General features: G+C 35.1%; 1 protein-coding gene across 1 annotated transcript in view; it reads left to right on the top strand.

Annotated features, from left to right (window-relative positions):
* The window catches only part of RIMS1 (regulating synaptic membrane exocytosis 1), a 306280-nt gene that overhangs the window by 218287 nt on the left and 71680 nt on the right, over nucleotides 1-16313 (top strand). The window contains exons 21-24 of the mRNA XM_050972851.1: nucleotides 1048-1125; nucleotides 3264-3335; nucleotides 8102-8214; nucleotides 13746-13775. Of these exons, the coding sequence (XP_050828808.1) occupies nucleotides 1048-1125; nucleotides 3264-3335; nucleotides 8102-8214; nucleotides 13746-13775 (293 nt within the window). The remainder of the gene's footprint in view (nucleotides 1-1047; nucleotides 1126-3263; nucleotides 3336-8101; nucleotides 8215-13745; nucleotides 13776-16313) is intronic.

Below are 16313 nucleotides of genomic sequence, written 5' to 3'. Positions count from 1 at the left end.
GAATTGTATAACGATGTTATGTTTTCATTGCAGAAGTAGTAATTTTTAATTTCAGTAGGAATATTGTCAAATTTCTGTGTGTACATTTGCTAACACAGATCTGGTAAACACACTGAGGCACATAAAATTTTGGAACATGAACTGTAAATAGCTTGTCTGTATATAAAACAAGATGTAGTGCTTGCCTAAATATGATATATATTGTTCAGTGATTTGGTGTGACAATTGGAAGATTAATGATCTTAGTGAGAAATTTTAGCTATTCCTGACCCTAATGGCTATAGATGCAAATATACTACAAAACTTAGGTTGTTAGTGGACCACAAATTTTACTGAGTTTTCTCATTCAAATTTGATATTTGAAAAAAAAAAATCCATTAATGCATCTTGTAATATATTTAATTAAAAACTAATAATAAACCAACAAGATAATATTCTTTCCAGATTGAAAGCTGTGAACAAATTCTGTGGCTTCAGCAGAAGTTAAAATTCCATAGATATTCAGAAATGTTCCTATATGCTTTTTATTTAAAAAAATCTGAGTCAGTTATTCTACTTTACTCTTGAATTACTGAAAATTGTTACTGTAGCAGACTGTGTGGCAGCAGAACATGAAGGTTTCATCAAAATGCATGAAATTAGGAAATCTATTTGCATTTTCAGGAAAATTTCACAGTATCATGATGAAATATGCATCTTCTTAAGCAAAGAGTTTTTTTAATATGTTTACCTATTCTCAAGAAGGATAATAGTCCCTATTAAATAACAGTGCTGCCATTCAGCATGTAGAGCATAATGGTTTTTAAAAATACCGTTGTGGCTTACATTTTGTACATCTTTACAACTTAGACTGTTGATCTTGCATCTAAAATTTTATAGTGTTTGGAATAGGAAAATGAGAAATACAGCTTTTTTTCAGTAGATAGTGACCTAATGTTTTTTGTTTATATATTTGCCTGCATGTCTCCACCTTCACTGCATGTGACCATCTCTCTGTTTCTGCTCATTCCGTCCAAATTCACATCCATGTTTCCAAATATTGTGAAGAACAAGGACGCTGGAGTCTTGCATTCCAAAACAAGACAGTGTAGACCACCTAAGTGCTAAACCTGGAGCAGCACAGAGGTATCCTTATTTACTCAAATCATAGATCCAAGTAAATGAGGTACTGGTTATAGTATATTCTTCATGTGCTCTGCATACTTTCACACATTTTCTTTTTTTTTTCCCTGGTTTATGTACTTGTACATATGTGCATGTATCATTCATGGATAATATTTTTTTCTCCTATGAAGTATGTTTAGGAAGTAAGTCAGAGCATGTTGAGCTAATTGGAAATGTATACAGCATCATCTTAGCCAGAGGGAGGAGCCAAAAAGGAAACTGATTTTCAGTAATTTCTACTATGTGCTGCTCTCAAGGCAGCCCTGAGAGCAGAGAAATAAGTGTACTCAGCTCATCAGTGCAGTGTATTACTGTGTTACTTGTCACAGCAAAGCAAATCCTGCTCTTGGCTTTTCCATCCAACTGAAACCACCCACTCTGAGTCCTCTTTCTCCATTGTATGCAATGTCACAATCTAGGCAAACAACATAAGGAGTTGAGAAAGAGAAAAATAAGCCCCAGACAGAACCAACTAAACTGAAAATGAAGAGGGTGACATAATTTGAATGGTAATGCTGCTGCATACAGTGGATATAGCCATAACTTCTGGAACTTTGCCAACTGTAGGTTTTAAGTAAAGCTGCAGCATTTATTATGTGTATTTTTCTCTGTATCCATTCTATATTTGTCCTGATAAAGGAAAAAAATTGGCAAACAATGAGAATATACCAAAAATCAAATAGATTGAGGGCAAAAGGAATTTCTGTTTTTAATCTGACATACCATCTTTTGTGAGAAAATACATTTTTTAAAATCTCAAAAGCATCAGGTTATGACCTCTGCTCATGCAGAAAGTATTTTGTATTTTACTGCACTGTTTTCTTTTTTGTAGAATCTACTGCATCACAATAAAATGCTCATCAAATACTGCAGTGGCTAAAAATAATGAAGAACAATTATGATTATGTTCTTTGGGCATAGTTTGGTTTCACAGCTGTTTAGGTCTCTTCTAGTTCAGGCACTGGATTACCCTTTATAACCACAAAGGTTTAAAAGGAAATCATGCTATTTCAAATGTTATTTTTGTCTCTCTGTTTTGCCCACAGTAATTTATATAGCCTAATATATGACATTGATTAGATCATTGCAAGATCTTATGTGTATTAGTTTGTCAGCATTTCTGGTCTAGGATTGAATAATCATCTCTCCCTGGTTTTACCACTCCTGAAACACTGTATGCACTTTTTCTTCGGAAAAAATAATACATATTGATGATTTTCTGAGGTTTAAAGTAGTAAATCCCAATTTGTTAATACTAACATTACTATGGATAGTACAGAAAATTTTGGAACACAAGACTTGCAGAGATTTACTTATTATACTTGTAGTCCTGGGTAGTAATGATGAAACGAGGCTTTACCTTTGTTTTATATGTGTAGACTCCTATTACTCTTCATTGTTATTATTTAATATCAGGAGTGCTTAGATTGTCTGAGGTAATTAGTGCCTCATTATCCAAATGTCAGATGAACTCTGTAAAAGCTTTTTGTAGGAAAGGAGTGAAGGAGTAAAATAATTTCTAACTTACTTATATTGACTAGGAAGAAAATGGAATATGTTTAATCTGTTTCTAAAAACTTCAAAAGGTAATAGAATGAGATATTTGAAAAAACAAGTTTTTATTAATATAGTGACAGCCTTTTTAACATCTGACATATTTAAATTTAAAAGCAATTTTTAGATCTATTTAAACCTTCAATTAATATTTTCTGTTTCTTTCTGCAAGGTTATTTTCCTGCTGTCTACTCTAAACTTGTTTCTCATGCTGTTAAGAGATGCCTTTTAGGGCTGTGAGGAGTCATTGTTTCTAGTCAAATGCAGGCTGTGAAGTGGAAACTACTTGCAGGCTCAGTCAGGATTGATGTTTTCTTCCTTGTTTTGGTACCTCATGAGCTGCACACCATGAGCCTCAATCAAACCTAATTAATGCAATGTCTCTTAAACCTAGACTTCACCAGCCTGTTTATGATGATAGTTGTCACTTTCTCATCTGTCAAGCGTTTCTTTTATTACCTTTATAATACATGAATAAATAATCTTCATATTTCTGTATTCTTTTTCTTCTTTGTTTATTTCTTTTCTGACATGTCATTCCGCAGGCAGTCCAGAAAAGTGGAAAGATATAGCAGCCAAAAACAAGCTAGGAAAGGCCCTGCAGCTGAAACAGAAAGGTAGGAATGTTGCTTGATGTGTAAGAATCTCTTATTTTCAGTCTGATCCCAGATTTTGGAATATACCTCTAATTCAGCTTTTTATAGAACATCTATGACAGAAAGCTATGTTACCATAATTTACAGTATTATATATTTTGTATCTGTATTATTATCACTTTGTTACATCCATGTGGAATTTTTTAGCATTTTCCATTACTGCAGATAAGCTCAATGGCAAAGACCAGAAGTGCTTTTCTGCACTTTAGCACTGATTCTTTTTCAAAAAAATTCCTTATTTTACACTAACTTTGAGGACGAAAAACTACAATTGATTACATAAATAGCTAGACAGGTAGAACAGATAAATAATTCAAAATGCCTCTGATCAAATCAATTTCACTTTAATATATAAAAATTTTAAGTTACACATTTAAATCTATAATTTCATAAAATTAATATAAAGACTGGAACTTTTATAATTAATTAAATTTTTCTTAATTTGTATTGCCATTGTACCTTTTAACTTTGACATTATATAAGTATGGGGTTACATGTTCAACTTCTTAAGAAAAAATGAAAAATAAAGATAAATACTGAATTATAAGTACACATAGTTAAGTTTTAAACGCTGTATATTGACTGAAATAAGATCAGTGAGGAGGAAGGAGATCCTGCCTTTGCCAGAAATTGATTCATCTTATTTTGATTTACAGAGGTGGAACGTATATCTGTTTACACTGTGAGAGCTTTAAAATTCCCATGAGCAACACAGACATTTTTATTTTCAGTGAAAATGCACAATATGTAGCAAAACTGAAGCACTCTTTTTTAGTTTTACTGCTTCTAGTCCCAGATTATTGTTCCTGATCCAAAAGCAATGCCTACTCTATCCTTGAGTCAGATGTTTGTTTTCACAACAACCCAGGTGCTTTTTCCATTTGAGTCAGAGAGATTACCTAAATGATGAAATGAAATCCTTACTGTGATTGAATCAGGGACTACTAAAACCTTTTTTTTTAACTGTTTTTTCTGACTTCTGAAAAGTAGCTGATGTCCAAAGGGTTTGGCTCTTAGAAATTCTGCAATGAACCCAGGGAACAAGAGGGAAACACAAATTGTACTGCTTCTTTGTACATCTCCATGGTACCTTTGGTAGGCTTCTGTTTCCATATAATGATTCACTAGCATTAGATGTGAGACAAAAGTGTGTCAATAAGTCTGAATTGTGTAGTTCAGTATTCCATCACAGATGTAATATTGCACTAGTGACAGAAAGTTTTGATAATGGGACAGGCAATGAATTTTCCTGTCAAATACAGCCTGAGACCAGTTTTTCTTCAAATATCCATTTTTCTCTTACAATTGGGCTTTATTTTGCCATTTGCAAATCCTGTCTCCTATTACTTAGGCAGATTACTGGAATAACCTATCAGCATGCTGTCAGCTTCTCTAGAAGGCATTTCAGCATGCTATGTGAGATTAAGTTTTCTGTGTAGTGTGATAGCTTAGGAAATGTACATAAAAGAGAGAAAAACAGCCTTTTGAAGATAGTTTCTGAAGCCTAGAAGTTCTTCTAATTCAATGAGACAAGCCTTCTAGACAGGACTCAGTAAACTGTTCTGAAGGAGTTAAATTGATTACACAAAAATAATTTTCTGTTCTTTTATGAACGAGCAAAAATTTGTTTATCCCAATTCAAAAATGTTTCCTTTCTGCCCTAACCCTAGAATTACCAGGTGTGACATTACCTGTCATATTTTAGAATACATGCAGCCTTGATCTGTATTTTCTGTATTTGGCATTGGACACTATTCCAGGGGTGAGCTGGAGACTGGTGACCGTCTCTTATTCTTAGTTTTTCTTTATAGTCTTTTCTTAGTTAGGAGCATGCTACTGAGGCATCAGTCTGAAGGGAAAGGAATTGGAGTTTTCTTGTGTACTGGCAGAGCTGGAATCTGTGGGATTCCCCTGTAGGCCACTGCCAGCTGAATTAATAGGTTTGCTGCTTGCAGTGTCTCCTTCCTCTGTGAGGAACCATGAGATATACATGTGCATGCTCATTGCAGTCTCATTGCTCACCAGGTAGCATTTTTTCCCCAGATTCCTCTTCTCTTTCTACTTCTTATCTCACTTCTGTCTCATCTTCTCACTAGCTTTTGTCTTCCATACTTGTTCCGTGTTCCTCTTTGTCCCATTCTTCTGATCAGCCATTTGCAGGCTTCTTCCTGCAAGCAACAAATCTTTCTTCTAGGGTAGAAAGTCCTTAATGCCATTCTGGTTATTCTTCAATTGCTTTTTGTCTCTCTTTTTATTTGCACCCCAAGAGGCATATTAATCTTGTTGTAATACCCCCGCTAAAGCAAACCTTAAGCCTAATTTGTCTTCATTTGAGTTAAGCAGATCCTCTATCTTTTTCATGGAAGGCATGTCTGTGAAAAGAGTGTTACTGGAGAAGGAGATAAGTTTCTGAGTTGTAGGTAAGTCCTGTCCCATTCTGTAATGGTGGGACACACTTCTAGTGTTTCACTGGGCTCTCAGATAAATTCCTGGATGTTTAGCTTCTAAAAGGAGAAAAATCAGAACTGAGAGCATGATGACTTTGTTAGATTGAAGCATTTATCTACAGTAAAAGCAAACAAGAACTTTCTGGCACAGAGTAAGGTCCATATTTACCTTATGGATGTTATGATGTTTAGACATATGATAGATACTTAAAACCTGGTTATGTGCAATAGTTGGCATGGATTACTTTTGTAGTCAGCATGGAAAAACAGAAATTTTCAGAAGTCAGGTCATGTTTGTTATTGTAAGCATCTTTCAGAATCAGGAAATTCAGTATCTGCAAGAATGTTATGGTTATCACTGGGGCAAGCCAAAAGTTAGCTGAAGAAATGTTAGGATTCGAGAGAGAATACAAGCTCAAGCATCAGAATCTTGGTTTTTTTGCATTGTGACTGGTCTTCCACAGGGACTGTTCCTGATGAAATTATTTTGAATCCAAACCTGTTTGCTATCCTTGGTAGGCATCCTTGTGTTATTTCATATATAGGGGATTTTTAGGATTACTTCTTCGTGTATGATAGTCATATGAACCAGACAGTTCTTTGGATACCTTGACTGTATCTTGGGGGGAAGTTGTGCTGGATGTGTGAAGGGAGACTTCATAAGAATGCAGAAATTTAAAAAAAAGCCAAACAAAACACTAAAAAAAACAACACACCACCCCACAATGAAATGATGGCATGAGAATTGAAATTTCTGATATAATTTCTGATGCAGTAGTACCATTCACAAAAGGCTGCCCTGTTGGAAAGCCGAAGAGTAAAAAGGCAGTTAGAATATTTTGTTACTACAAACTTGAAATGCTTCAGGTTATTTTGTAGTTATGGAACTAGTAATAATTATGGTCTATTATACTAATATGATCAATCATTTTGCTGCATAATATTAGTTGTACTTTCATTAGAGTTCCTTTAGAACAATATTTCTGTTTTAGCTACAGGTACTCATATAGATTTTCTGCTTCAAACTGTAAAGGAAACTAAGGGAATCACAGGTGTGTTTCCATATTGTCATTTTTTAGGTCACTAACTGAAATGCAGTTAATATTTTAATAAAAAGAAAAGGTATGTTTTAGAAACAGAAATGCTTTTGTAGTAAACCCAGGTATTCATAGCCTACTCTGTGCTGCTCCTTTTGTTGTATGTGTTGTTAGCTTGTGTTTGCTGTGTTCACACAGCAAACTCTGATCTTACAGGCTGAGAAAAAATCAGTTGATCTAAGTAGTGAAAGCCAACAGTATTCTGAACTTGCACAAATGTGCTACTTTAAATTACAAATGATCTACTTGTAACTGGATAAACAGTGCTTATGCACTAGAGTGAGTGTGACATTACTGTAGCTGGCAAGGGCATTTCACAGTAAGCTCTCCTCAGCAATCTGCTGCTTCTCATCTTTGTTTTACTTTCTTAAACCTTTTCCCTATAGTTGTTATAGCTGTCCATACTTATTTTAAATGTTAGGGTTCCAAAGGTATTTGATGCATTGCACTCTGAAACTGTATCTGTGAATAAGACATCAAGTTGCCAAAATGTTCTGAAACAGTGCAAGCTAGAATTCAGCCAGAGTGATTTAGGATATTTACTTAGATATGAATATTAAAAGTGTGGTGAATGTTTTACATGCACACACACCCTCCCTTCCCCTACCCCAATACAAAGGTTAAAGGTCCTTTTTTCTTCTTTTTGTTCTGGGGAAAAAACACACGCTGTCCTTTGGAAGGAGATGCTTGCTCTCCAGTGGCCTTGTGCAATAGTTGCATTAGCATAAAGGGAATTCTAAATTCAACAAAAAATAAAAGTGGCATTTTTATTGCCCTTGTACCAGTGCAGGAGAATGTATATAAATTGTGAGTAATAATCGTTAAGTGGTTCTTAGAAAACTGCTTTCAATTCAATGGTTTCTCAATATTACTTTATAAAAAATAATCCCAAAATGACAAAAAACTCAAACCAGAGCAAACCCAAAAATAAATGAATAAGTTAAACAAACAAAAAATTGAAAGGAACTAACTTTTCTATGGCTGAAAATAGTTAGAGAAATTAAGTGTAAGACCTTATAAGTTGACTAGGATCTTGACCTGAGTATGTGCATATGGCATAGACCAAATGCAAACTTTTTCAAACCCATCTTCAGTACCTGCAACTTAAATTGTGTTTAAAAATCAGAATATAAAATGTGTGTTCATTTGCCTTATTTTGCTTTCATTTCAATTTCATTTGCAGAACACATCAGCAAGGAAGTCCCACGCAGTCTCCTCCTGCAGACACCTCCTTCAGCAGTCGTAGGGGAAGACAGCTACCACAAGTTCCAGTAAGAAGTGGCAGTATAGAGCAAGGTATCAAATAATGAGCTTGTGATAGCTCAAACTCTTTGATTTCTTACCTTTTTTACTTTAAGTCTTCTTGCATAACTATATGTCCAATGCTATATTTCTACCAGTAAAGCAACAGAAAAGAATGAAAGCATCTTTGTAGTTTGGGAAATCTGGTGAAGTTTGACTGATGGGTTATTACAGGTGGTTTAAACTTTTCTGCTACTCGTTCATGTTTAAATTTTCTATTTGAGTCATGGTAGTTTCCAACATGCCTAGTATGTTATTAGCAAAAAAAAAAAAAAACAAAAACAACAACCAAAAAAACCAAAAACAAACCCCCAAAAAACCCACCAAACCACAAAAAAAAAAAAAAAAAAAAAGGGCAAGGTTTTTTGACAGTCTTAGTCATTTCTTATTTTGTGATTTATGTTTATTGTTGTGCATTATTAACATAGATTAATAATAAATGTCACAGATCTGTTTTTCTTCTGGAGTTCATAGTTCTGTGAATAAAGAATGAAAACAGTTACCATGGGAAATGTGAGAGCACAGGTCACCAGTCCTTTCTTGGTTAAGAATAAACTGATCAGGAAAAGAGTGCTGCTTTTTTCTGAAAAAGACATTGTAGACCTGGTGATTATGGAAGAAGTTTCTTGCATACTGATATCAAATTGTTTCTTTTTCTAGTAACATACTACACACAGAGAATGAGCTGTTATGGTACAATGAAGTGGCACAATGGATAATATTTGTACATTCATATTTTCTTCTGTGTTTAAAAAATCCTATTTTGTCATTGACTGCAAGCAACAACTGAGATTACCACATACTACAATACAAGGTTTTCTTCTTTGTGGAGATTAAAGAAATGCTTATAATGATGAAATCTTGTAATACATTGAAGAACTGTTAGCAGATCACATTCTTGAAAAGATAAAGTTGCTGACCATGGCCACCTTATCATGGCAGATTACCAATGAGGTTTTCTTGTATGATGTCTTGCATTTGCAATCAGTTTGCATTAATATTAAGGCTTTGAACTGTGATGGCATACCAACCCCAGAATTAGCACACATAAAATGTACTCTTGTTTTATAAATGTGTTTATTTTGAATGATAATTATGCTGATATAAGTGACTTTTATTAACTTTGAACTTCCTATTCAGGTCCTCTCATTTTGTAGTGACTCTAGTACTGTCTGAGTTATAAACTAGTCACAAACTACATTCAGAGTTTCTATTTCTGCATAATAGCAAGTTGGGAGCTTAATAGGAGAATGTAATGAGTAATGAATTTCCACTTTCTTCAATATTTCTACTTCAGTTTCAGAACTTGGTACAATATATGATGATGAATTAGCTTTTAATTTAATTTGAATTTGGTTTTCCTTTGCATATTCATATATCATCTTTCTGGTGGTCTCGGTAACTGGTGTGTGAGAGTAAAATACCAGTTTATGTTTTGTTGAAGGCATTGGAAATGAATGTAGAACTTACCATGAAAATGAGTAGAAACGGGATGTGTACAGAAGAGGAAAGAAAAAATGAAAGGTTGAGCAGAAGGCCAAAACTGGTCTGGGTTTATAAAGTTGTTGGTACCGTGAACACGTGTAAAGCACTGCAGTTTCAGTGAACTCCTGTTGGCACTTGTGCTTGCTGTGCTCGCGCCTTTCCCATGACGTGTGCAGGTGAGGTGCGCCGTGGTTCGCTGCTGTTACACATGGTGCCACCTGGCACTGGGGCTGTTTCACAGCACTTGCAATCGCTGCTTAAAGACATTTCCTTCCCTACACAGTACCTGGGTTTCCTCTGTGTGACTGACTCGCTTCTGAAAGGGAGCTTTTCTTATTTTACCCATGTTTAATGCTCTGTTCAGGCTCAGAACGTGTTTGCAGAGTACTAAGTTGAATAGATTTTATAATATGTGTTTAAAAAATTGTGTCACTATTTGTTGAAGTACATATATTATCATATCTAACTTAATACTACTGTTAGAAATTAAATGAACTAAGGCCTTAAGACAACAGTACTTGCTCTGATTTACAGTACCAGATTTTAGTATTAGTTTCACCTCAATAATCCCTGACAAATGAGTACCAGGGTCAAATGTAGTGACCAGAAGTGATCTGACCTTAATGTAGTATTGAACCCAAAACATATGGAGGTCTGTAAAAGATTTGTATTAGCTGTGCTGGGAACTGGTATGTGTCCTTATTGGTTTAAATTCACAGTCACCATAGATACTGATGATGTCAAAACCTAGTGCAATATCCAAATGTCATTGGAAATGTTTCAAAATGCATTTTCTTCCTATATTTTGATGGTCCTCTTGAAGTCATGCGTTTCAAGGATAAACTGTATGATATGCCATAAAGTATCATTTAATAGTAGAGTACTTCTTTACATTCCATAAGAATCCTGTTGTTTTATGAGGGTCAAATGCTCCTCTAAATATATACATCTATGAATCTAAATATATATATTTATGCATTTAAGCCTGTTACACAAGGCATAGTGATTGCGGCAAAAAAATTGATATTTATACATCAAGAATAGGCTTTTTATTTGCTCTCTTGCACATTCAGGAGAGATAGAAGAATCCACTAAGTCATTTTATTACTCTTTAAAATCCTCATTATGGAACAAATGAGATTTAATGAAGGAGCAACAGACTGGTAGAAGTTTTCATGGGAAGAAAAACAGAGTGATATTTTAAGTACTAATCTCTAATCTTACGCTGTCAATTGTAAGTGATCATATCTATGCTAATAAGGCTTGGCTGATGTTTTTCAGACATTCCATTTTGTTGTCAAGTGTAGAACTAAACAAAAGCTTGTTTCTCCTTGTCTCTACCAGATGATGCTGTCTTAGTTACTACTCTGGTTGGCAGTCTGAGAATCATAAAAATTCAACTTATAAGAAACCAAGGTAGTTTTACAAAGGCCTGAATAATACACATACTTTCTTAAAAAACAAACAAACTTACAGAAGTAATTGTTACAGAGAAGACCAAAGTAGTGATCCTTATTCCATTATAAAAACAGAGTTGATCAGGACACTACTGATCAGGAATGGAGAAACAACCTTAAATGTAGAGGAAAAGGTCAAGTTTAAGGACTAAAACCTTTAAAAGGTGTTATAATTCACACTGGAAAGAAAAACTGTGAAAAAATAACAGTCTTCTTGGTGATTATGTTCTAAAGGGGTGAGCAACTTTGTGTAGCTTTAGAGTGGAGGAGAGGCATAGTTATATCATATTTGAGAAAATGCTAACTAAATAATAGCAACTCGAGGGCATGCAGTTAAGTATATAGGCTTCTGTAATTTTTAGGCAATGTGATTTTTATTTTTATTACAGTCATATTCAAGGACGACATAGTTGTGTTTATTTCCTTTGCAACCCTCTCAGCAGTATTTCTTAAAACACAAGATTGGGATGCTGTTGTATTGAAAGGTCATGAGATGTTTGAATATTGAAAATTAGTCCTGTATAGGTGTGTCTGTGTGTGTTTTCAAGACATCACAACTTATTAGTAGTTTCCCCAACTTATGCTACGAAAGAAGTGGTTTTGATTTTTCTTGTATTAATGGATGATTTTATAAAAGGACCTAATCTTATGAAGATGTTTTGGCTCAGTGACTAAAGCAGTGAAATTCTAAGCCATGGTAAGGACAATGGTGTACTCTCAATGTATAATTCTGTGCTGGGCTGTAAGAGATTTGCATCACGGTATTTTTATTTGCATCATGTTTGAGTGGAACTGTGCAATTGTTAAGAGGAATGGGGAGTCTGCATTGACTTTGCTTTTTAGCTGTTTCTATAACAACTTTGTGGTGTAGTTCCATGGTTTTAAAATGATACTGTCGTCTAAAGGGTGCATCTGTGATCTTTACTCAGTCCGTCCTCTGTCATTGCAGCTATCAAACATCACAGGAATTCTTGCTTGAATATGATTTGAGGGTTGGTTTCTACACTTTTACATAATGGTTGATTGTTGTATTGGTCAAGGAAGTGAATATACCAGCAGATAGTAGGGATTCTATTATTACTCTAGCAATTAAATAACAGAGGAAAACAACACTGTTGAAATTCATGAACCAACAATATAAATGTGCAGTGGCTGTAGTACAGCAACAGTCTTTCAGGGCTAATTTGTGCAAAACAGGTCTTACTCCCTCTATCTACCTTCTCTTTGGGTCTTTTTTGGGTTTCTTTTTCATAGCTTTGACAATGTAATTTCCTGTTTCAGAAGTCACATAATGAGAGTAAGGTTTGTGATAACAGCAGTCTGTTTCCATGTAAAGAGCATCTGTGAACCTGACTGGAGCAGTGGGGTTGTGTGTGTTTCCAGTGGCATCTGGCTGCAGCAGTAGGGCTCACATGGTGACACCGAGTGAAGCAAATGTACATCCAGCATTAGGTGTTGCTGTACCTTAGCTCATATTGGAAAAAGCTGTGTACAGCAGTTGTGTGGAAGGTGAAGTGCATGTGTGTGTGTGTGTTTGTGTGCTGCTGTACATGAGGGAAAACTACATGAAGACTCTGCTGGGACTGAATGGGGATTACATGTATAAAGTTCTTGTGTGTGATATTTGTGATGTCACAGAGGAACAAAGTGTTTTGATGTCCAGTATTTTTTCTTTTAACAAGTAAGAATCAAAATTTCTTACAGAAAATCTGTATGTTGTCAAATAATACATTGAGTTGCAAGTATCTTTTTATATTTAACCAATTTAAGATCCCAAAAGAAAAAGAAGTGCCAGTGAAAACAGTTCTGTGTTTGTGTACTGGATAATTAAAATGTCATCACAGTGAGAGTATGGTTGCGGTAATGGTAAAAGATCAAACCTTTTCAGTCAAACATTTTTTCAAATCTCTCAGTATAAAAATTGAGTGGCAGAAGAAAAAGAATAAGTGCTGTCAGTTCTAGATTTCAGCCTATCAGTGTTGTTTGTTTTGTCTCCATATTTCTGGTTTTCTTTTTAAATTATTAGATGGCACTGCATATTTTGAGGCAGCTTGTGGAATCTTTACTCATGCCAGAGAATATTTTTCTCAGCACTGCTAACTTTTGCAAATGAGTTCAAGCCTCATAATCTTTTATGTTTTCCTTAAAAATGGATTTTTAATAGTCTGTTGGTTATTAAATGTCATAGATTTCAGTTAATAGAAAATAAATTTGTAGCACTCATTATTGCAGAAGAGGCTTCAAATAATGCTATGCAGTTCAGAAGTGAGAGTGATATTTAAAACAAGGTTTTTTATGTCATTCATAAATTTGGGTATGATAATACTTCTCTAGTAGAATACTTAAAGATTCCACAATCTGGTTCTCTGTAACATCATTGTTCCTGTTAATTTTAAAGAAAAAGTCATAGACTTTATTATTTGTCATGGTTTATCACTTTAATTTTCTACATTACTTTTACATATGCTGGAGTACTGCCTACTGTACATGCCATTGTCACATGTAACACATTTCTTTATCTAACTTTAAATTTGCTGATTTCTTTTTCTGTTTCCATCATTCCGTGCATTTAATTCATTGAAGAGCAAGAGAATTTTAACTCTCCCACAAAAGGTAAATATTTATGTAATTTTTTACAAATGTTTGGCTACTGTTGATACTGGCTTTTCCTTCATTATACTCCATATCAGTGTACAGGTTTTAGTTAACAGTGTTAACATACAAAAAGGTTGTTTCTCAAATATCTCTGTGCTATCTGATACCCCTCTTTAGAATCTGACAGTGGTTTCTCTCATGATTTCTCATGCTCCTATTGAAATGCAATGTACTGGATTTAACAGAGGTAATCATGATATTTTGATTTAATGTTCACTCAAAGACTAAAGATTTTTCCTAAACCGTTCTTGAGTTCTGCACAGCACATGCTTCTAGTGATGCAGCCATGTTTCTTGGCAGCAGTGAAGGATGTTTCCTAGGTGTGGGCTTAGGAATAGGTAAAGGTGATGATGGTCAGAAACTATTTTTTGTATGAAGAGACATTCTGAAGAATGAGCTGTGTTCTATTTGCATGTCAGTCCCATGTCAGAAAGTTACACCCATTGTGGGGCAGCTTTTAGGGGCAGACATACAATGCTCACCTCCCATGTGCTGATACCAGGGAATCAGTGAGCTCAAACAACAGCTATCTAAAGCTGTCCCACAAAGTGGAAGCTGCAGTCTGTTAAGGCTCTGTCAAAGTCACATTGCAGAAAAGTCCTCTTTTTTTTTCCTTTTAGTTGAAAGTTGAAATTACTTCAAAATCCAAATGAAGCTTGTAGAGAAAAAAAAATTTTTAAACCCCACCTCACCCTTTAATGTTAAAATCAAAATACATAAATATTACTAGCACTGATTAACCTTTTCTAACCTTTATTCCTGAGTCCTGCTCATCTTAGGAAATTCTTGTCTGAATACAGGCTTGGGTGGGTCACAGCCAAACTGTGAGTTGAACTTGAATCAAAGTACTTCCTGCAACTACTTTACTGTCTGAAGGGATGAATGTTTAGGTAAAAATACAGCAACTTCTTCACTAGGTATGAACTCCAACACCCATGTCAAACATACAGAAGTATGTTTTCATGATAATGAAAAGAGTTGAAAAAGAAATATGTAACTTAGTTGTTAGCAAGTGAATGTTGGTTTTGCAGTGTTTAAAATATACTATGAAATGTCTTAAGAAAGTGCTAACAGTGGTTGATTTTACAAATTATTTCTGTCTCAGTATTTATATTTCTCTCAAACAGGACAGTACAAATCAATCTTACCTGTTTGTTGATTATGCCTCTGTCAAGATTTGGGCTGCAGTGGATATTTTTTTGTTTAAGCAATGGACTTTATGCAGACAAACTAGACTGTCTCTAACAGGTTTGTAACAGAACTTGTTTCCAGAAGATTTGGATGGATCTGGCTCAATATCTGGGCATGTGTAGAAGGTGGTGGGATATTTACATGCACAGATTCCTCTGGCTCAGGGGAGCTGATGACAGATTAAACCCAGGGGCTAAAAGAGCTGGGCCAAGGAATAGCAGCCAGAAGAATGAAGTGCCAGCAGATCTAGGGGGCCATAAATATCTTAATTTGAGCTGATTTACACTCGTAGCTGACTGTAACTTCTTACAAGAGATAAAAAGAATAGACAGTAGGTGAGTTAGAGATGAGGATGGGGGAGTTACAGGATGTTTTATGAAAGGAGACATAAATGTGAGGGAGAGCATATACTACAGAAGTGAACAACACTGACCAAATGAGTCTGCAACAAACAAACATCTGTTTGAGTTTGCAACAAACCATCTGTTCCATCAATGGAAAAAGTTGCAATAAAGTCTTCAGCCGATTATGAAAATGCTGGGGGTTTTTTGCTGCCAAAATCAGTGGTTTGTTGTTTTTTTGGGTTTGTTTTGTTTTTTTCCCTAATTTTAAGAGGTCTGTGTTTGTTTCCTGTTGTTTCCTTTTACATAGAAGCTTCTCTGTGGATCATCCCTGAAGCTCTTTGAGAAAGAACTGAATGTTGCATCATCCAGTTCAGGTTTCCATATCTTCCTTCTGGAATGAGTTGTTAACATTAAGATGGCCACCATGCCTCTGTGTGTACTGAGAGATCCAAGCTCATCTCCCAGCTTGGAAACTTGACTGTGTGCCTTGCTTGTGCCTTAATTATGATTGGCAGCAGGTTCAGAGAACTATTAGCTCCCATGGAAAGGAAATCCATGCACACAAGCTTGAAGTAGCTACAGTAGGTTCTGGTCAGGCAGAGCAGGGTTCAGAACTCTCTCCTTCACTATCTGCATGTTGCCATTAATTTTTTAAGTTTTTATTCAAAGAAGTCATAGCAAGTTCTTCATCTTAGCAACAAATTTATCTTTTGGTTTTACTTACCTTATATTTCAGAACATTTATCTTCTTGTGATTTTGTGTGCTTTTAAATTTCTTGGTAGAGTTTGCTGTGAATTTTTAAAGCCATGAAACCTATTGCAAGGATATTTTGTCTGTGCATACTGCAAAAATCATCCAGCAGGATCAACAGAAATAAAATAGAGACTCTCTGTATTATTTCTGAAATGGATCATCCTGGTCCAACACCAGTGTGACTTTTCTGTGCCACACAGCCATCTC

This window comes from Serinus canaria, chromosome 3 (genome assembly GCF_022539315.1).
Source record: "Serinus canaria isolate serCan28SL12 chromosome 3, serCan2020, whole genome shotgun sequence".
NCBI classification, from domain to species: domain Eukaryota; kingdom Metazoa; phylum Chordata; class Aves; order Passeriformes; family Fringillidae; genus Serinus; species Serinus canaria.
This window is presented reverse-complemented; position numbering and strand designations above follow the sequence as displayed.